Source organism: Condylura cristata, unplaced genomic scaffold, assembly GCF_000260355.1.
Source record: "Condylura cristata isolate star-nosed mole 26May11 unplaced genomic scaffold, ConCri1.0 scaffold00011, whole genome shotgun sequence".
Classification (NCBI taxonomy): domain Eukaryota; kingdom Metazoa; phylum Chordata; class Mammalia; order Eulipotyphla; family Talpidae; genus Condylura; species Condylura cristata.
The window spans coordinates 53,572,428-53,595,757 of NW_004567112.1; the positions used below are offsets into that span (position 1 = coordinate 53,572,428).

The following is a 23,330-nucleotide window of genomic DNA, read 5'->3' on the forward strand; positions in this document are numbered from 1 at the left end:
GTCTCCTCCGGGGGCAGGCGGGAATCGAACTCATGCGGAAGTGGCTTAAGCTTCTTTGTGCAGTGCTTTAACCCCCTGCACCACCAGGGAGGGCCTCAGTTTATATTTTTGAATAAATGGTCTTCATGATTTTTTAGGTTAGCAATTCCTGGTTGGTGGCAACTGCCACTATGGATTTCTTACTGCTATTTGCTGTCCCATTGCTTTCTGGTTGTTCTTTCCCATTTTCTTATGCCTGAACTCTTAATGAGAATTAAAAAAAAAAATTATTCCCTTTTAGGAGTTACATTGTTAGTATTCTTGATTCTGCTTTTTCTCTTGCATTTTCCCCCTGACCAATTGACATAATACCCTAAAGCATTTTGATAATTGAAGAAAAGCTAAATTCTAGGAAAGGCTACTTTCTTACTTGTGAAGAATAGATGCCAGGTATTCTTGTGCTGTTAAAAATGACAGCCCTGGTAGTTTTCTTTTGGACTCTACTAATAGAGGAACGTTTTCAGGTTGTGGATGAATCATGCATCCTTAGTAACAAAAATTGTTCCTGGCACATAGTAAATACTTAATTACTTGGACATTATTACTTGTAGTACCTTAATTTGTACCCTTTTTGTCTATATTGGATGTGTGTAGTTTTTGCTCAAATGATACCATACTCTGATCTTGTTTGAAATCTTTTTATCAGTTAAGCACAACTATTTTTCCATTTCAATGAGTTTTCATCTCATTCAATTCTCTTGTTGAATTAAAGAAGTGTTTTACAGTGGTTTGCCAAAAACAGTACCTAGAACAGCGTTTTTAACTGTGAACTTGGCTGTTAAAACCTTTAATTCCTTTTGAAATCAAGAATAGCTACTATTCCTCTCCTCCCCATCTTAGAGAATATACTTTATTTTATTTTTAAAAAGATTTATTTATGCATACAAACAGTGGAGTACAGGCCAGAGGTGGAAGGAGGGGATGAGAAGATTCACCAGAGACACATTGGGGGGCGGAATAGGCAGATCTACTGAAATATTCTGCTGAGGGAAGCAGCAAGTGAATCCGAAGAGGTCTGTAGCATCATGTGGGTCACCTTCTTGTCTGGCGATTGAACTTGTGCTGTGGTGGTTGCGAATAGCTTCATAGTGCTGTGTTTTAATCTGTTGCGCCACCAGGGAGAGTCCCTGTACTTGACTTTTAAAAACATCTCTTTTATTAAAGAGACTGGATTTTTTTGTTCTTTAGACCTGTGTCTAGTAATCTTTGTCTAGATTACTTTGTTGTGATGTCATTTAGCTTGTTCCATTGAACTTTATATATTTGTTGGATTTTCTGGAGGATAACTTGGCTTTCATAGAGGATACTTTGTCAGATTAAAAACTGACACATCATCTTTGAATTTTGTGAAGTCTGACTGATTTTTCTTGATGATGCTGAGATTGACTACTGAACTTGGGTGATGGCAATCTTATTTGCCCATCATTCAATTCTATCTGTCTCTTTATATTAGAAAGTATTTTGTCAGGTATTACTTTAGCTCTGTAAGTATGTTTAGTTCCTTTTTACCCATTCATCTATTGGTTTTAATAGCATTTGTAAAAATTGTAAAAATTAGTAAAAATTTTATTAAGACTTGTCAAAAAGAACTGGGGCTGTTTGTTTGCCCTGGTATCCAGTTCCTCCAGGTAAAGCATGACACTTAAGTCTTTCCCTTAACCAGTTTTTAAAGTAAACAATTTTTGAAGTGGACACTTTAAAAAAAAAAGTTAAAAGGATATTTTTGTTTCCTTAGTTTCTAACTTATGTTTTGAGTTTTTTCTTTAGAGACTTGTATATATTTTATTCAGGGTTTTTGGTTTTATAATTAACTATCATTTATTTTTTCCTCCCCTGGTACTTAGATTGTTACAGCTTTAGTTATTAGAATATCCTTAATGTTTTCTCTAAACACCGTCTCCACAGACATATTCCAGGCTAACTTGTACCTTGTCAGCCTTAGACTTGGCATTGGCTGTTTTTTCCAAGGCAGTTTATACCTTTCAGTATGTTGAAATCTGGGTTCTGGAAGAGTTTTGCTGCCAAGGTGACATGCTTTAAGACCATTTCAGTGAAAAGACCTAGAAAACAGATTTTTTTTTATGAACATGAGTTTATACTGATATTTTCAATTAATATTTTTTACTTGAAATCTTAATTTTATAATTGTAGCTCTTTAACAGTTATACATCTTAATTAGTATAATTCATTGCCTCCCCTACAATATAAAGAAAAATGTTTTATATTATCAATACTGATATTTAAAAACAATCAGAAGTTTAAAATTTGGCAATTCTTTTTATACTTAGAATACATCCTTACTAATAAGTATAGTAAAGTTGCATTGTCCAATACCTGCGAAATAAATTCTTCTGGTCACCAGGTTGGTATGAAATTAGGTTTACTTGTTCTGATTGTTTTCAACAGATGAGATTTAAAAGAAAACTTCTATAAGATCAGAACAATCCTACTATCTCCAGCTATGCTGGTCTCACTTCCACTTTCCTTATTTATGAGGCAATCATTTTTGTTAGTTTCTCAGTGCATGTGCATATTCACATGTATGTACAGGGCTGGGAGAGGTGTCAAAATTTGGAAAAATGTAAATATTTAGCCATATAAAAAGTAGTTTACTATATACACTATTGTGCATTTTCCTTCCTTAAGATACTCTGTTGATAGGTCTAATTAGAATATAGTGATTTTATAGATGAATTTAACATACTCAGTTAATCTCTTAAATGACAATATCAAAATAAATACCTTAAATCATTTTGGGAAAAGATTTATATTTTGTTTTTTTAAAAAAATATTTATGAATATAAGAATTGGGGTATAGGCCTCAGGTGTAGGTGGTGAGAGGATTCACCAGAGACAGAATGGGGAGCAGAACAGGCAGATCTACTGAAATATACTGCTGAGGGGAGTAGCAAGTAAACAGGAGAGGTCTGCCTTGCCATATGGGTCAGCTTCCTGGCCGGGGATCAAACTTGTGCTGCAGTGACTGTGGATAGCTTCATAGTGCTGTACTTTAACCTGTTGCATCACCAGGGAGGGCCCAGGAAAATATTTATTTTTATTTGTTTATGAATACAGGAACTGGGGCTTAGGCCAGATGTGCGGTGGGTATGGGGGGAACAAAGAGAATATTCACCAGAGACAGAGTGGGGAGTAGAACAGGTGAATCTACTGAAATACACTGATTCGGGGCCCAGTGGTTGAGACAGGTGGGAGCTTCCTGGTCATGAATGCAGGCATTAGGTGGATTTATTTGCTCAAGAGTGAAAGGTCTATGTCAGAAAATCATGAGATTAGATAAGATTGACAAAACTCAAGAAAAATTGGTATCTAGTATGTTGGACAAAGTAAACAGAAATGTAGCTTATTGGTGAATTTTATTAAATATACGTGTATGTGTATATATGTGTATGTGTGTGTGTATATATATATATATATGTATATAAAACATCAGACTTTAGACTTTAGCAACTGTGCCACCAGGGAGGCCCTACATAGTTGTATAGTTGTTCATTTTTGTATAATGTTTGATTTTTCCTGTCAGGTATAATCCACATAAAATTCCTACCACCAGGTCACCTGTGAACTATCACTATATTTTCTTGTGCTTTTCCCTCCCCTGTTGTTTGTTTGTCTCCAATTTATAATTTGCTTGCTAGTTTTATCTCCCCCCCCTTGTTTGGTTTTCCTGTATACCTCTTAAAAGTGAAACGCTCCAGTATTTTTCTTTTTCTTTGTGACATATTTCATGATGAATTTTTATAATTTGCCAAATTCTTGACATAAAATTTTTTTATGTCAACTAGTGTGTATAACTTAAGTGAATATAATGGGCATGCTGAATATTTATTACTTTGATAGGAAATAAGAACAGGTTTTTACCCACCTCTGTATGTATTACTTTGATAGGAAATAAGAACAGGTTTTTACCCACCTCTGTTTAGTATTAAGTAACAGGGACTGAAAGAGGTCTTAGTGGTTGTCTTGTTCTAATCATCATATTAATAGGAAATTGAAGTTTAGAGAGGTTGGATAGTTGTTAATCAGCAATTAGTAGAAGGCATAACCAGTTCCTAATCTAACATCTTGACCTTGTATCTGCCTTTTATAATAGTAAAAATGAGAAGTGATACAGCCTTTTTTTGATCCTCAAGATACTTTATTTCTATGACTTATGCTTGAGATCATAGTTTCTTTCATCTACATCTAACTACTGTAAATATAGAAGTCACTTTTTATGATAGGTGCATATTTTATGCATGAAGTGAAAGGTTTAAACATTTTGACATTTGTATTTTAGATTGTGTTTGCAGTTAATGGGTTTTTACAGGTAGATACACTTGACAACATTTTTTAAGTGTATCTGTGATGGAGGATAAAACTTGCTTTCTATAATCAGCTAATGTTTAAAATGTGTACTTATACTATTGTTGCATGTTTCAGATATTTCCTTAATTTAAATGTACAGATATTTATCCAAACATTATTGCTATGGGGTTTCCTGCAGAAAGACTTGAAGGCGTATACAGGAACAATATCGACGATGTAGTAAGGTAAGAGCACTTAATTTTCTATTTTAAATGTTGATGTGATATATATTCATGTTGCATTTTTATTTAAAAAAGATTGCTAAGCTATATAAAAGATGGAATTTTGATATAAACTTTATTGTTATTATATTAGTACTCTAACTGCATCACCATTATTGTATCTAATGGACCTTAATAGGATACAACTTGATAAAAACTGAGTTATTGCATAATCAGATATATGTGATACGATTTTATGGACTCCATAAAATGCCTTTTAACTGTATTAATTCATGTGTCCTATTATAATATGATTTTTTAAAAAAAAAGATTTACTTATTTATGAATACAAGAACTGGGGTACAGGCCAGAGGTGGGGGTGAGAGGATTCACCAGAGATGAGTGGGGAACCAGAAAGGCGAACCGACTGAAATACACTGCTGAGGGGAGTAGCAGGTGGGTAGGAGAAGTCTGCTGTGCCCTGTGGGTCACCTTCCTGGCCTCATTGGAGTCTGTGCTGCATTGGCTGCACGTAACTTCATAGTGCTGCACTTTAACCTGTTGAACCACCAAGGAAGGCCCTATATTAAAATTAAAAAAAAATTTATTTATGCATACGAGAACTGGAATGTAAGCCAGAGGAGGAGTGGGGATTTGAGAGGGCTCAGCAGACAGAGTGGGGAGCAGAGCAGGCAGATCTTTTTGAAAAACACTGCTGAAGGTAGCAGTGGGTGAAACAGGGGAGGTCTGTGCCATGTGGGATAGCTCCCTGGCCAGGGATCGAACATGTGCTGCAGTGGCTGACTATAGATTGATAGCGCTGAGACATATTAACCCCTGTGCCGCCAGGGAGGCCCTACAATATGATTTTTTTAATCTTTTACTTCACAATTGGGGTTTAAGTTTAAAGTCTTTTAATGATTTGTTCACTTACCTTTATTCATCCTAAGGCATAGATGACTTAATTTTATACCATGTATTTTTATATAAAGCAGTTTGTATTGGGGCATAAATGTACTGAGCATCCGAAGACATATTTGGTACAAGGACCTAGTCATTTGTCTATTTTTCTTTTATTAAAAAAGGAGTTATGCATATAAAAACTGAGGTATAGGTCAGAGGGGTGGGGAAAGGGTGAGAGGATTCAATAGAGTCAGAGTGGGGAGCAGAACAGGTAAACTGACTGAAATACACTGCTGAGGGGAGCTGTGGTTGAGACAGGAGAGGTCTGCTGCACCATGTCACCTCCCTGGCTGCCTCTAGCTTGATAGTGTAGTGCTGCACTTTAACTTTTTGTGCCACCAGGGTGGCCCTCATTTTGTTTATTTTATAATTTGCATATAATTTTGCACATCAAGATTCATTTGAATAAAATGTTTATGACAGAGAGTACATGATATATTTTAAGAGTTTGTCTACTGTGTAAAATTATTAATATATTTTTTGATTTCAAAAGAATGTATATGACTATACTAACTGAAAATTGTCAGAACATTTCATCATTATTTTTTTTTCATTTCATTATTTTTAAAAGTAAAATATAAAGTATTCTTGTAACAGTAAAATCTGAAGTATTCTCTTTGCCTTCTTTCATAAATTTTTTTTTAAAGATTTATTTATTTATGCATACAGAACTGGGGTACAGGCCAGAGGCTCATGGGTGGTGAGAGGCTTCACCAGAGACAGAGTGGGGAACAGAACAGGCAGATCAACGAAGTACACTGCTGAGGGGAGCAGCGGGCGGGTCAGGAGAGGTCTGCCGCACCATGTGGTCACCTCCGGGGCAGGCGGGGATCGAACTCATGCGGAAATGGCTTAAGCTTCTTAGTGCTGTGGTTTAACCCGCTGCGCCACCAGGGAGGGCCCTCATAAATATTTTTCTTGGAGACTTTCAATTTAAATATTTGGCCAGCATTAAATGTTACAACAGGTGGAATAAGCACTTTTTAAAGCATTATGCAGATGTAGAATCATTTTATAATATTGTATTAGGATATCAACTTTCCTAAGTGGTTAGTTTTTAGCAGTTTGCTTTGAGCCTTTAAAAAAATCATTAGTTCTTTTTTTTTTTTAAGATTTATGTATTTATGCACATTGAACTGGGTTATAGACCCAGAAGTACAGGGGGGTGGGAGGATCCATCAGAGACAGAATGGGGAGCAGAACCAGCAGATGTACTGAAATACACTCCTGAAGGGAGCAACGGTGGGCCAGGAGAGGTTGGTCCCCCATGCCTTGTGTGTCACCTCCATGTGTGTCACCTCTGTGGCCAGTTAATTGAATTGCCGTGTCTGTGGATAGCTTCATAGTGCTGAGGCTTTAACCCATTGTGCTATTGGGGAGGGCACTGCTTTGAACCATTTTTCCAGTACATTTGTCCCTTAATATTTGGAGGGTATTAATTAGTTCCCCATTCCGTGGATACCAAAATCTGTAGGTGTTCAACCAGTCCTTTATGTAATAAAATGGTATGTATTTGCATGTAACGTACACACATATCCTCCCATATACTTTAAAAATCTCTACAGTACTTACACCTATATAATGTAAATAGTTATTAAATTGTTTGGTAATAATGATGGGAAAAACAGTGCGCTACTTCTCCAGTACAGCTGCAATCATTGCAGACTTAATTACATATAATATATCCATTTGTGATTGGTTAAAGTAGTGGATGCAGAAGCTTGTGAATATGAAGGGTCAGCTGTTGAATTGTGTGTAGTTGGTTTTGTATAGTGTTTATATTATATTGATAATTAAATTTCAGTATCTACAAACACATCTAAAACTGCTTCTTTGTACTTACTCTACCACAATTATAGGTGGCACTTGAGACTGTCAGAGGTATTATTTAAGACCTTCTCAATGAAAAACGAATTTACATTTCACAGTTTAGGCAGGGTAGTGTGGAATGGTACTTCCTCTGCAGATCTCATGCAAAGCAACAGTTTGCTATAGCTTAGTCATTGATAAAGTGCATTTGTAGAAAATTCAGTGGGGTGTTAGATAAAAGAATGACAGAATTATGCTTTGAATCAAGAGAGTTGAGAATCTGGGTAATCAGTAGGACAGTCAGTCATAAGACGTGTATTCTCAGCTGTGATGCAAAATGTTTACAGATCTCTTTATGACCTAAATGGAATATTCTACAAGGTGATTTCCTTTGTGTTACTATAATTCTGCATTCAAACACCTATCATCTAATCCCATCTAATCAAGTTGGATTAATATATGAAGAAAGAGTGATAGTGCTCGGTATAGAGTATAATTTATCTCTCTGGCTGTAAAAGTACCCTTGTGGTAAATTAACCTATTGTGTTATTTGTTAGTTGTCACTTTTAAATGTGAAGTAGTTTCTTTTGTGAATTAGTCATTGAGGTAGGTAGGATGATCATTTTTAGGTTAATCGCTAAAGTCTAGTTTCTGGCTCTATACATTTGTTTATGAAAACATAATATTATAATTTCATGGAGAAAGTACTGTGTTGAGAAGTGTCTTGATCTGTCATGTTTAGACTTTATAACCCCTGCTTTTATGCCTCTGACTGATTCATACATTATGTTTGTAATCAGTAACCAATGTTTCAGTGTAGCTAGTTTATTTTATCTAGCTTGAAGAGTTTCAAGTTTGCTTTTACAAAATAAATGTTTATGTATTGTTACTTAGCCAGTGGTTGCTTTAGTCAACTGGTTGTGGTAATAGTAAAGATAATAGCATATAAAATGAAGACTTATCAACTGAATGTAATAGCTATGCTGCGCTGTTTTTCCTTCCCTTTCCCTGCCTGTTTCTCTCCTTCCCTTCCTTAAGGGTATGTACATGACCAGTATAGCTTTGATGGCTTCTGTTGCTCTTCCCACTTACCTTAATCCTAGAAAGGATTTAACAATTGATTTGTGGAGGAAGATGTAGTCTTTCCTCTGAACTAGCAAGAAAATAAATAATTCCTAAGTATTTTTTTATTAGAATCAACCAATACAAGGGAATACTTGTCTTAAGTATATAAATGATTAATTTCCTTGCTTGACTCACACTATATTATATTAGAGACAATAGTAATAATTGGTAGTTTCTGCTTTTTGATTGAAAGAAGATATGAAAAAATATTTTTATATGTTCTATGTGAACAACTTTCTAGTGGTATTTGCTGTCTTTTGGGATGTTTAGGGAGTACTTAAAATTACCCTTCCGTAGTTTCACATGTTTCCTATGACTTCCCCCTTATGTAGGAAAAGACATTTTGTTGTTGCTGCACAGTGTTGTTACAGAATTGATGCATCATGTATTTAATAGATGTGGCTTGAAAATTCCCCTAATAAATCAGAAAAATGAAGGTTTAAATAGAGGTGAACTTTCTTACTGCAGAACCTTTAATGTGCTACAGTGTGCATTGTAACTGCCCCAAGATTTAATTCCTATATGTTACTTTCCTTTTATCCTTTTACTCCTCTCCATATCTCCCCCTTTTTTCTCTTTTAGTATACCAAATAACATCTCTAAAAAGTGTCCCATGCAGGAAATGTCCCAATTTGGGAAATGTTAAAAATTAAAAAGGAATGCATATAACAATATTTTCTTCTACTCTGAATCACTAGGAAGTCACTTCCTTCATTTTTTATTAGAAAGACTTTAGATGTGGGAAAATTCCCATTTTATTATAAACATTAGCGCTCAGTCTTTAGATACATAATGATTTTATTAAAAAACAACAACAAACCATTGTCTGTATACTTTATGCTTTTTTACCAAGCAACTGTATTACAAATTCTAGTTGAGATTATTTAGAGGAAAGCTTCAAAGTAATTTAGAGCAGAGTTCCGTTCCTCTTTGCACCAACTTTTGGCTTCTTCCCTCATATTTGTTTCCTATTTTCTTTTTATTTCTTTACTGAGGTTATCTTATTTACTTAAAATTAGCCATTTTAATATGTACACTTAGTAACATTTAGCACCTACAGTGTTTTTTATTTTTATTTTTAAATGTTTATTTATGCATACATAAAACTGGGGTACAAGCGAGAGGTGCAGGGGCAGAGAGAGAGGATTCACCATATACAGAGTGGGGAGCAAAGTAGCAGATAGATGAAGTACACTGCTGAGGGGAGCAAAAGGCAGACAGGAGAGGTCTGCTGTGCCTTGATCACCTCTGGGGCCTGGGATCAAACACCCATTGAGGTGGCTCTGGCTAGCGTGCAGTGCTGCATCCTAATGGGTTGCACCTCCAGGGAGGGCCCTACCTCTTACACCTTTAGTTTTATTTCTTTACACTTAGCAGAGCCTTGATGGATTATCTATACCAACCCAATCTTTGTGATTTTACTACTTGGTAACATTGTACATTTATTTATATACATGTGTAGTTGTTGTATAAACAGTTTAATTGTGTCATCTTATTAGATCTAGACAGTAAGTCTATCCTCATTTCATAGATGGTTTTTAAGAAGTTAACTTTCCCAAGTACCTCAGTGAAACTGAGTATTGATTCCCAATCTCTCAGATTCCATAACTGATCCTTAATAACTATATAATGCTGTATAATGGAGCATAGAAACTAGAAACTACTCTAGTCTGTGGTCCTTTTAACCTACTACCTTGTTGATCTACACATAAGTGTGGGAAGCCATCAAGGAAGGCATTTTCTGGTACTACTGCACGAGAAAATATCTTTAGGACTTCATACATATGTATCTACATAGATAGATAGATAGAGGTATATTGGCAATAGAATTAAAAATAGAAGATGGTGGAAGAACACTTTAAAGCTTCTGTGTTAGCCATTGTCTCCAGCCAAAACTCAATCAAGTATGAAACTAGGAAAAAAAGGCACCGTTGGTACTAAAAAAAAAAAAACTTCATGCAGCATTTTTTAGGAGGTTACTAGAAGATGTGTTCCAATAAAACACTGGAATAGATAATGAAAGAAAAGAGAAGGTGTTTAATAAATACAGGATTCAACTCTGAAGCCACAAAGTGAAATTCCAGGATGATAATTGAGCCTCTACTTGACAGCCAGCCAGTTCTGACTGGAGTGGTAGACAGAGGGTTTCAGGGAAAGACAATTTGAAATGATGAGTGGATATTGTTTGGGAAAATGCATTAGATTCTTAGAAAAATAGATGAATATAAGAACAGGAAACAAATATTAATACCTACTTATTTAACTAACATTGTGATGTTGTCATTTAAGCATGACTAAAAAAGGGAGACATGTTTGTGGTGCTGCTGGTTTTCTAAGCTTTCCCTACCATTGCATACATATATAGGTAATTGTTAAATCTATAGGAAATAGCTCTATGCCTATTATATAGGAAAGCTGAATGAAATATCAGGAAAAAGAATCCAAATAGATGAGGTTGGATGCTTTGGGGGTAGAAGCAGGAATAAAGGCTAGATGATCAGCACAGCTAGAAAGGAGTAATTTTTTAAACTATACTGAGAATACACTAAAGATAAAATTTATTATTTTTTTTTAAAGATTTATTTTTTATGCCTACAGAACTGGGGTACAGGCCAGAGGTGCAGGGGTAGTGAGAGAATTCACTAGAGACAGAGTGGGGAGCAGAACAGGCAGACTGATGAAGTACACTGCTGAGGGGAGCAGCAGGCAGGTCAGGAGAGGTCTGCCGCGCCATGTGGATCACTCCGGGGCCGATGGGGATAGAACTCACATTGAAGTGGCTTTAGCTTCTTACTGTTTCAACCCGCTACACCATCAGGAAGGGCCTATTTATTTATTCTTTCAACCCATTTTTACATGTTCAATGGCCTTATGTACAGTCACATACCACCACTACCAAATGTTTCTCTACTGAAACATTATGCCCATTAAACAGTGACCCCCTTCTCTCACCTTGTGGCAACCAACTATTCTGTTTTTGTCTGTCTGTATTTGATAAGTCTAGTTACCATATTCAAATTGGATCATACAACACATACATATTTGTTACTGACTTCACAAAGCATAAAGTCTTCAGGGTTCACTTACGTTGTGACATGTTGAAATTTGACCTTGTATCATAATGTATATACCACATTCTGTTTATCTGTTCATCTTTTGAGAACATTTGTGTTGCTACCTTTTTTTTTTTTTTTTAAAGATTTATGCATACAAGAACTGGGGTACAGTTCAAAGGTGCTAGGGGTAAGAGGACTCACTACAGACAGGAGAGTGGGGAGCAGAACAGGCAGGTTGACTGTAACACTATTGAGGGGAGCAGTGGGCAAGACAGGAGAGGTCTGTTGCACCATGTTGGTCACCTTCCTGGCCTTTGATCAAAATCTGTGCTGCAGTGGCTGTGGATAGCTCCATCGTGCTGTACTTTGACCCCTTGCACCACCAGGGAGGCCCTTGCTTCTACCTTTTTACTGTTACATGTTATGTTGACATATCATGAGGGTAACAGTGTCTGTTTAAATCCCTACTCAAAATTCATGTGGTTTACACCCCACAGTACAATTGTTGGATTGAATGTGATATTCTGTGTTTGAGTTCTGCTGAGTTAATAGAATACCATGAAGCTTTCTACAGTGGTTAAAGTATTTTACAGTCCCACCGACCAGGCACAAATATTTCACATTTCTATACTTTCTGAGTTTTTCACTTTTTTTGTGTGATAATAGCATCTTAATGGGTGAGGGCAGTGTCTCTGTGGGTTTAATTTGCATTTCCCTATGGTGAGAGATGTAGATTTTTTCATGTCTATCTTTAGAAAAATGTCTATTCAAGTGCTTTTCCCTATTTCTGAATTGGATGGAGCCTTTGGTTGTTGAATTTTTAGTAGTTCTTTATATATTCCTGCTATTAATCTTTTATGAGATACAAATTTGCTAGTATTTTTAGTATTATGATTTGTTAGTGTTTTTAGTATTTTATGTGTACAAGTATGTAACCTTCTTGGTTATTCCTGTATATTTTATACTTTTTGATGCTGTAGAAAATAGAGTTGTTGTCTTAATTTTCCAGTTTGGATTGTTCATCATTACCGTGTAAGACCCAATTGATTTTTGCATGTTAATTTTATAATGTGCTGCTTTCCTGAATTTATTAATTTTAATAATTTTTGCACAGAATCTTTATAGTTTGCTTCATAGATGGGATAATGACATCTACAAATAATTTTGCTATTTCCTTTCCAATTTTATGCCTTTTACCTTCTTGACTAGTTAACCCCAACTTGAACATTTAATACTATGTTAAAAAGAGGTGGCGAAAGCAGCCCTTCTGTCTTGTTCTTGATCTTCAAAGAAACTATCTTTTTTGAAAGATTGATTTATTTATGCATACAAGAACTGGGGTCAGGCCAGGGATGTGTGTTTAGGGGGGGTAAGAGGATTCACCAGAGACAGTGGGAGCAGAACAGGTGGATCTACTGAAATACACTGCTGAAGGGAGCAGCAGGCAAAACAGGAGAGGTCTGCTGGACCATGTGGGTCACCTCCCTGGCGAGGAATTAAACTCATGCTACAGTGGCTGTGGATAATGTCCTAGTACTGAGATTTAATCCTTTGTGTCACCAGTGAGGCCCCAAAACTTTCAGTCTTTTACCATTGTATATAATATTAATTGTGGAGTGTTCTTAATGGACTATTTTTTAGAGTCATTTTAGGTCACAATTTTATTTAGCAGAAGGTACAGAGGTTTACCATATGCCCCCAGTTCTCACATATATGTAGCCTTCCCTCAGAGTGGTATATATATACTGATGAACTCACATTAACATGTCATTACCATCCCCAGACTATATTTTATATTAGAATTCACTCTTGGTATGGTGGATTCAGTGAGTTTGGACAAGTTTATATTGGCGTATAGTACATCATTATAGAACAGTATAGTTTCAGTGCCCTTAAGTGATCTGTGCTTCACCTATTTTTCTTCCTTCAAACCTCTGGCAACTAATGTTTTTTCTGGCTTTCCAGAATGTGGTGTTGGTAGAATCATCCAGTATGCTGCATCCATAAACTCTGTTGCTATCATTATGGCAATATAGGAGAAACCTAGTATATAAAATATTACAGCCACTTTGGAAGACAGTTGGTGGTTTCATACAAAACTAAACAAAAGTTTACCATGCAATAAAACAGTTGTCCTTGATACTTTTCAAAGGAGTGGAAAACTTATGTTCATGCAAAAAACAACTACACATGAATGTTATATCTCTGGATTCCAAATGGGGGGGTGGGGGGGACAAAAAGGCCCAGTCTCCAGATCTTAAAACCTGGAGAAGCTATTTCTGTCAGTGAGGATTGTAACATTGGCAACCTGCATCAGTATCCCGTATTTAAAAAACAATAGCCAGTGAACAGAATATAGATCTCTGATGTTTGGAGCACAAGAGCACAAGGTCCCACAAACTGGTACAGGCAACTTTAGAAATACATGCATAGATGTTTGTTGGGTGAGAGTAATGGTGGTGATGGTGAGGAGTAGGTAGTTTCTGTCATACTGAAAGTCAAAATTGACTGAATTGAACTGATATTTTATGTAAGTCTTCTAGAAGATGCAGATTCCTAGAAGACTCCAGAGTCCCCAGCTAGTTACAGATTATGCTAGTACAATTTTTATCTAGATGGGAAGATGGTTTCCTGGTGCTTTTTCCTCTGCCATCTTCCATTGACTTAATTTTTTATTACAGATAATATAATTTGAATTACATTTATATATTATTTTGACAAAACATTTAATTTTAAAATGTGTTTTGATTGCTTATTTAGAAATATTTCTTAGGGGGTTGTTGAGACAAGTAAAACTTAAAAAAAAAAAAATGACAATATTTATGCCCAGAACTGCTTTAAGGACTTTAGGTTTTTATATATTGAGATTATTTGATTTGAAGTAAAGTTGTGTTAGAAACATTTGTCTTCTATACTTCTATACTTCACTGCCATAGTCTATCTACATTTTTAGTTTCTACTTTCCAAGTATCTACAGTTGGCTTTTCCCATTTCCCTTTTAAAAGTGCTATTTTCTGGCTTTTTTCCGTCTTTCCATTGTGTCAAACTTTTAAGGCAATGAGCCAGTTGAGGGCATGAAATCCTTGGGCGGAGAGGAAGAAGTGGGAGGTGCAGCCATGGTGAATGTTTCCCTAAGTAATATTCAAGTTCTTTGAGAGAACTTATCCTCCCCCTCCCCTTTAAAAATGCTGTAACTTTTTATTTTATTTAAATTATTTATTTTCTTGACAGTCTCACTTTGCCCACATTCAGATATAAAAGGGAATGTACAAAATAGTAAAATTTTACCAGCTCTCAATTAAAAGAAAGAACCCTAGGAAAGTGCTATGAAAGAAAGAAGTCAGGTTCTTGGTTTTACATTGCAAAGTGACTAACTTAATCAAAATAGATTTTTATTTTTTGAAGAAATATTAGTTAGAGAATCAGTCTTGGAAGGTTTTCTGAGGGTAGGGGAAGCAAGACCTGGTCAAAAGCTTGGACACTTACTGTCCTCCGTACTGCTGTCATTACTGGTTACTGGTGACTGCTCATAAACTTTTGACTCCTATGGAGAGCTCTCTGAATAATCTGTTACTCCTCTGTATCTCTCACTGTGTAGATTCAGTGTCCATAGCAGAAAGACCTGATTGGTGCTAGCATGTATGATAAGAGAAGGATGAAGAGGGGAGTATTTCTAAATTGGATTCATATTTGTATAGTTAGCAGGTTAACTATGACAGATATTTCCCCACTATTTTTCGTACTTATCCTCAGATCTCTCTTCAACAATATTTACAATGAAAATTTTCATTTTTTTTAGTTTTACATTTTATTCTCAGCTTCTATGAAAATAAATGGGGACTTACTGCCTCACTTCTACAAACTGCTTTTTTTTTCATTTAACAATATTATGGAATTTCCCTATCATCATGGATATACAATTCTTTTATTTCTTTATCTGTTCATACCATAGTATATAGTCTGCTTTGACACACATTTGGATTATAGCCAGTGTATTGCTATTGAAAACAGATTTGTATAAACATTTTTACTCTGGATCTTGATTCTTGATGTCTTTTTTTTTTTTTTTAAGATTTATGTATGTATGTATGTAAGAATTAGGGTTCAGACTAGAAGTGCGGGTTGGGGTAGGAGGATTCACTGGAGACAGAGTGGGGAGCAAAACAGGCAGATCTACTGAAATACACTGCTGAGGGAAGCAGCAGGCTTCTTCAGCACCTGATTGGTGCTGATTAGAGGTCTGCTGTGCCACATGGGTCAGCTTCTCTGGTATGGAACTCTGCTGCTGTGGCTGCGAAATAGCTTCATAGTGCTGTGCTTTAACCCATTGTGCCACCAGGGAGGGCCCCTTGATATCCTTTTACAGTCGTAGCCTAGAAAGGTAAACGCTTAGCTGTGCCGTTGCTAGGACCAATTGGTTCAGGTTTAAAGAGTTTGCCTCAAAAGATGTTCGTACCAACATGTCTAAGTGTTTTTCACCATTCTCAACCTTGGCAAACTGGTTATTATCAAACTTTCTTTTTTTTTTTTTTAACATCATTTTGTGCCTTTCCCCATCTTAGTTGCATTCCCCGTGGGCTTCCCATTGTCAAATCACCTGGGTACCATCACCATAGTCCAGTGTATTTCCCCCCCACCCCATTTCTGATCCCACCCCCCACTCCACCCCCATAAATCCGTAAAATGTCTCTGGTATCTAGTTGTTGTCCATTATTATTATCCACTCCCCCCACTCCCCCAATCAAACTTGTTTTTTTAAGTTTGCTATAATTTGATTTTTGGTTACATTTCTTCAATTGCAAATTAAAGATATTTGCAATTGTAATTTGCGGTTATGATGTTTAATTCACCACATATTTTCTCTGGTTTGCATGTGTATAATGACTGTATTTTCAATTTAGTTTTTTTTTTTTCATTTTTCTTTCCCCTTAGTCTTTTTATGAACTCTTTGAATTATAAGGAAAACTAGTAGAATTTTTCAAAAATTTTATAATACCCTGCCTCTCTTGCCATTTGAATTTTATGACTACCAGATTCAAATAATTGTGACAGGTTGGTGGGTTATCTGTTTTGAATTATTGTTAACTATATCCTTTACTAATTTATATAATCACAGGATAGTAAAGACCTTTCTGCTGATAGCTATTTGTTGAGAAATACTCATTTTAAGAAATGACCTTACTTTAAATAGCAAATAGAAAATGCTTTTAATCCACAGTAGTAATTCACTCACTAGTGTTAACTGAACCCCAGAGCACAGTCTCTTGGATAGAGAAATTTAAGTGTTAAAGGAATTTTACTAGTTCCTGCTTTTTCCCCTGCCTCTAGCATTTTGTAACTATCTTTTAGAATTCTGCCTCATTGCTCCTTTAAATCTAAACATTTACTCCTGTTCTAAAGAGCCTGCCTTTTATTTTTATCATTTTTATATATGCTGCTCTTGTATTTATCTGATTATTCCTCCTCTTTAGATATATTTGAATCTGAGCTTTGTTGGTAAATTCTGTGTAGTTATTGACTGGCTGTAGATAATTCCTTTCTTTCCTCTTTTTGTCTTTTAAACTAAATAATTTGTAATTGTTTATATGGAATTTTAGTTTTAAAAGTCTACAGCTTTCCTTTCAGATACTGAGTTATGAATTCAAAGCCTGTTATTTAAATGAAGCGTTTGAAATCCGTTTTACTGATCTGTATCATATCTAACTATGCCAGTATTTCCTTCCTTGTCTGACGTGTACTCTAAAATTATATGAACACTTTCTCCCTGTTTCCTGGCATTTCCACTAAACTTGTTCCTCATTCTTGTTTTGAAATATGTCCAGAGTTGTAGTTCCCGTCTTAATTTTGTTAATCTGTTAATAAAATAAAATTAATCAAGCATATCCTGAATTTATTAGAAAACTGCATGTAGTTGAAAATACCTTTTTAGCAGCTATTTTAACAGTTGTGAAGCTACCAGTTGTTACCGTTACCTTTTTTTTTGTTTCAATTTTTTGTTCTATTCACTACCTTTCTTTCACTACCTTATACTACCTTACTATATGACATCTTGATTGTATTCCACTGAATTTTTTCATACATAATGGATCTTTCAGACTTGAGCTATTCATTATGTAGCCACAAGCTACTGGCTATTTATGTTTAAATTTAGGTCACTTAAAATAAAAACACTCATTTATTATCACTTGCCTAGTCACATTTCTATCTTTTTTTGCACTCAGCACATTTTATGGGGCTTGGAGGGTACTCTGTTGTACAGTATAAATGTGGAACATAATCATTGTGGAAAATTCTGTTGGACAGTGCTAGTCTATACAGTCCTGTTTTGCTTCTCATTGTAAAAAGTTCTAATTCTTAAGACTGATGTAATATTTCTATTGCCACCTCTGGTATTAGAGTAAATTTGAGATTTTTAAAAGGTAGGGTTCATCTTACAAATTGGTAGTCATTTAACTCTTAAAAGCCAACTTTTACTGAGGTACAATTTAGATGTAAAATTCGACAGTGTCTATCAAAGTCCGTAGTTCAGTGTTTTTTCACATATGTATATATATATATATATATATATATCAATGTAAATATCATCATACACCTATGTAAATATCATCATAATCAAGATTTTGGACAGTGGTATTACCATAAAACATTTTTTCTAGTCTCTCTGCAGTTAGTCCCCAACCCTGGTACCAGCAATATATACATAGTGTTTCCTGCACTAAAATTTCATACAAATGCAGTCATTTAGTATGTGCTTGTCTGGGTTTGACTTCTTTAATCTCAGCATTCTTGATATTTGTCTGTGTTAGTACTTCTTTTAGTAATTTGTTTCCTTTTATGCCAAGTAGTATTCTATTGTATGATGTGGAATATAATATTGCAGGTCAGTGTTACTTGTGTTGTATAAAAACCCAAGTTTCTCACTTTAGTACAGATTTGAGTGATTTTCTGTTTGGGCATATTACGAACTGCTTGCTATGAGCATTCTTACACAAGTTGCTGTGAGCATTCATGTGTAAGACATTTGTGGACATATGGTTCTGTTGGTTAAATATCTATGAGTAGAGTTGCTAGGTCATAAATATATAAATTATAATGGAGATTTCCTGAAAAACTCAACGTACATATTTTTTGACAAAGGTGCCAGGATACTTCACTTGGAGAAATGATGTGGAACAATAGATATGAATTTTACAAAAGAAGATATGTAGGTTGTTAATATGTACATGAAAAGATACTCAAAATCAGTCATCAGGGAAATAAAAATTAAAACCCAACCAGATGCTTTTTCATATTTACTGGCTAAAACTTGAAGGGCTAAGGGCCTGTAAGCTTTTCCACTAATTGAAACTCTCATCCATGTTGGTAAAAGTGCAAAACAGTACAACTTTGGAGAAATGTTTGAAGTTTCTAGTTCATATAATCTTTTTTAAAGATTTACCAATTTATGCATACAAGAACTGGGGTACAGGCCAGAGGCGTGGCAGGGGGTGGTGTTGTTGTTGAGAGGATTTGCCAGAGACAGAGCAGGGGACAGAACAGGCAGATCTACTGATCTGCTAGGACATAGAGGTCTGCCACACCATGTGGATCATCTGAATTAGTGCTGCACTGGCTGCTGCTGCGGATAGCTTCACAGTGACACACTTTAACCCTTTGTGCCACCAGGGAGGGCATAGTTCTTATTATCTTTAATAGCCGATGTTTTTCATTGAGTTAACTGTCATTTTCTGTTTATTTCTTTTGCCTTTAGTTTTTTACTTCTAGAGAGAGAGATTTCCTTGAGTTACAGATCATTTTAGTACAATTTAGTATAAAAATCTTATTTTTGTTTTTCTATTTAGGAGAAAGCATTATTATGCAGGAGCTAAAAGTAACCGTGGTTTCTGTGTGCTCTCCTCTACCCCCAACACTGCTTTATCCCCACCCCCTACTTCCTTCTTGTATGCCTCAGATACATGGTCAGCTCTCAGAGATTGGTTTTAAGTTTGGTTTTTTGTGTGGTTTCTCTGTATTCCACATATAAATGAAACCATCTGATACTTATCTTTCTCCTTGTAATTCACTTCATTTAGGATTACCCCTTCCAGTTCCATCCATGTTGTCACAAATGGCATGAAGTTTATATTTTTTGATTGCTGAGTAGTATTCCATTGTGTAAATACACCACATCTTTATTTTGGGGCATTTAGATGGTTTTCATTTTTTTGACTTGCAAATGGTTCAGTAAACTTAAGGGTTCAGGTTTCCTTTTAAGTGTTTTTGTGTTCTTTGGATAGATAGCTAACAGCAGAATTGCTGGGTCATACGATAGATCTACTTTTAGTTTTGAGGAATCTCCACACTTCTTTAGGCTGGGCTATTCTAAACTCATCAACAATAGACAAGGGTGCCATTTTTCAAACGTGTAAGTTGATAGGAATTGTGGCTTTGATTTGCATTACCCTGGTGCTAAGTGATGATGAACAGTTTTTTCATATGCATTTTGGCCATATCCATTGTCTTCTTTGGAGAAGTATCTACTTAGTACTTCTGCTCTTTTTTTGATTGGGTTGTTTTGTTTTGTTTTTGTTGAGTTGTATGAGCTTTTTGTAGATTTTCAGTATCAGTCTCTTGTCAGATGCATGGTATGCAAGTTTTTTTTTTCCCCATTCAGTAGGGTCTCTTTGTTTTAGTTGCTGTGTCTTTTGCTCAACAGAAGCTTTTCAGGTTGATGTAATCCAGTTTATCTTTTTCTTTACTTACTTTGCTTTGGGGGATAATTCTGCAAAGATGTTTATGAAGTTTGTCATGGAGTGTTTTGCCTGTTTTCTTCTGTTGTTTCATAGTTTCTATATGCTCTTATTTCCAAATCTTTTATCCATTTTGAGTTGGTTTTTGTGTATGGAGTGAAATAGTGATGTAGTTTAAATAATTCTTTTGCACAGGGATATTCCAATTTCTCCAGAACCCTGTATTTTCCTTGTTCCCTCGTAAATACTTCATTCTTTTGTTGTATATCCGTTGTCCATAAATGTGAAATTTTATTTCTGGATTCTCAATTTTATTCCATTTGTCTCTGTGTCTGTTTTGGTTCTGGTATCATGCTACTTAAATTATTATGTCTTTATTGTATATTTTGAGGTCCAGAAGCGTGATACCCCCATTTTCATTCTTTTAGGTGAGGAGAAGTGTGATACCTTCATTTTCATCCTTTTAGGTCAGGAGACTATCTTTATTTCAGGAGGCTAAGTCTTCCTGACTAAAAAAGGTTTTGGGTTTTTTTAAATGGTTCAATATGAATTTTAGTTATCTTTGTTTCTTTGAAGAATGCAGTTGGTATTTGCATTTACGTTGGAGTTGCACTAAATCTGTAAATTGGTTTGGGTAGAGTGGCCATTTTGAAAATGTTGATTCTTCCTCTCCATGAGCAGGAAGTATCTTCCCGTCTCTGTCTCTTGTATGTAATTTAACAGTGTTTTATAAAGTTTTCCTTATATGGATTTTTCACCTCCTTTGTTAGTTTTATTCCCAGGTAATTAATTACTTTTTTGGGTGAAATTGTAATTGGGATAGCTTTCTTAATTCTTTTTGGGGCCCCCCTTCATAATTTTTATAAGTAGCCAACTGAGTTTTTTTTTCTTTTTTTGCATCCTTCCCCTTTCCTCTTTGCTGAACTGTTAGTGTTTTGATTAATTTTTCCACTGAATTTTTGTGGTTCTCTGTGTATCTGATGTCATTTTCAAGTAATGGTAGCTTTACTTAACCCCATTTTGGATTCCTTTTATTGCTCTATCTTGCCTAATTGCTCTACCTATGACTTCTAATAAAAACTACTTTTGAATAGTAGTGATGAGAGTGGACAAGGATATTCCAGTTACCCAATATTTTCATGGGTTTTAATCATAAGTGGATGTTGAATCTTGTCAAATACTTTCTCAGCATCTCTTGATATGGTCCTGTAGTTTTTTCTTTTTATTGATGTGGCAGATTACATTGATTGATTTTCAGATATTGAACCATTCTTGTGTTCCTGGTATAAATTCTTTTAATGCATGGTTGGATTAGCTTTTGTTTTTTGCTTTAAAGATTGATTTATTTCTTCATACACAAAATGAGGTGCAGGGGATGAGAGGATTCACCAGAGATAGAGTAGGAAACTAAACAGGCAGGCTAACTTAATATACACTGTTGAGGGGTGCAGTAGGTGAGACAGAAGTCTGCTGCAGCATGTGGGTTTCCTCCCTGGCCTCAGATCAAAATCTGTGTTGTAGTGGCTGTGGATAGCTTCATAGACCTTGCACCACCAGGGGTAGAAATGATTTGTAGATTTTTTTGAGGATTTTGCATCTCTGTTCATTAGGGAGATTTTTTTTTTCTCCATTCTTGTATTGTCTTTGGTTTTGGTATTAGCATAGTGTTGGCCTTATAAAACATTTGGAAGTATTCCTTTCACAGTTTTTTGAAAGTGCATGAGTAGGATATACATTTATCTTTAAAAGTTTGGTAGAACTGGGCCCTCCCTGGTGGCACAGCTGGTTAAAGCACAGCACTAAGAAGCTAAAGTCACTTCCCCATGAGTTCGATCCCCGCCAGCCTGGGAGGTGACCTCTCCTGACTTGCCTGCTGCTCCCCTCAGCAGTGTACTTCGCTGATCTGCCTGTTTTGCTCCCCACTCTGTCTCTGGCAAATCCTCTTGCCGCCCCTGCACCTCTAGTCTATACTCCAGTTCTGTATGCACAAATAAATCTTTAAAAAAAAAAAAAGTTTGGTAGAACTTGCTTTAAATGACATATAGTCCTAACCTTTTTTGGGTGGGGGGGGCAGATTTTTGATTACTGTTTCAATTTCCTTGCTTATGATTGTTTCCAGGTTTTCTATTTCTTTCCTAGCAGTCTTACATGATTGTATAAATTATAAAAGCCTGTCTCTCTTGTCTATTTTGTTGAATGTGATTGCATGTAAATATTCATGGTAATCTCTTATCCCCTGAATTTCTTCAGTGTCGTATAACTTTTCCTTTTTGAACCTATTTATTTAGTTTTCTCTTTTTCTTAGTGAGCCTAGGTGTTTGTCTACCTTACTTGTTTTTTTTTTAAGAACCAGATTTTGTGTCATTGAGCTTTTGGACTATCTTTTTTGATTTTTATTACTTCTGCTCTGACTTTTTAAATTTTTTTCCTTTTACTGACTTTTAGATTTTTTTTCTTTGTTCTTTTTCTACTTCCTGGAGATGAGCAACAAGGTTGCTTATTTGGGCCCTTTCTAGTTTCTTAATGTAAGTCTGTATTGCTATGTACTTCCTTCCTTGTGCTGGTTTTGCTGTGTCCATATATTTTGGAAGGTAGAGTGTCCTCATTATCATTTGTCTCAAGGTAATTTTGATATCTTCTTAGATTCCTTCATTAAAGGAATCTTGCAGTGTATGTTCATACTTGTTTTCTTTTTGTAGCTGATTTCCAGTTATTTTACCTGTATGGCTAGAGAATATCCTTGGCATGTTTTTATTTATTCATTTTTACTTTTAAATTTACTTGTATATATTTTACATCATTGTTCATTTTTGTACAATATTTGCTTTATCCTCTCAGCCGTAGTTACATAAAATTTCCACCACTAAATCACCTGTGCAACATCACCACAGCCCCTTCTGCTTTTTCCCACCTTGTGTTGATCCCTCTTTCTCCCCTGCCCCTGCAGAATGTGTCTGATTTATAGTTGCCTGTTAATTTCAGTATTTTTCCTTCCCCTTTCCTCTTTGCTGAACTGTTAGTGTTTTGATTAATTTTTCCACTGAATTTTTGTGGTTCTCTGTGTATCTGATGTCATTTTCAAG

At 35.5% G+C, this 23,330-nt stretch overlaps 1 protein-coding gene across 1 annotated transcript in view; it reads left to right on the forward strand.

The window, feature by feature from the left end:
- The window catches only part of PTEN (phosphatase and tensin homolog), a 92,332-nt gene that overhangs the window by 22,081 nt on the left and 46,921 nt on the right, over positions 1 to 23,330 (forward strand). The window contains exon 2 of the mRNA XM_004680895.2: positions 4,505 to 4,589. Within this exon, the coding sequence (XP_004680952.1) occupies positions 4,505 to 4,589 (85 nt within the window). The remainder of the gene's footprint in view (positions 1 to 4,504; positions 4,590 to 23,330) is intronic.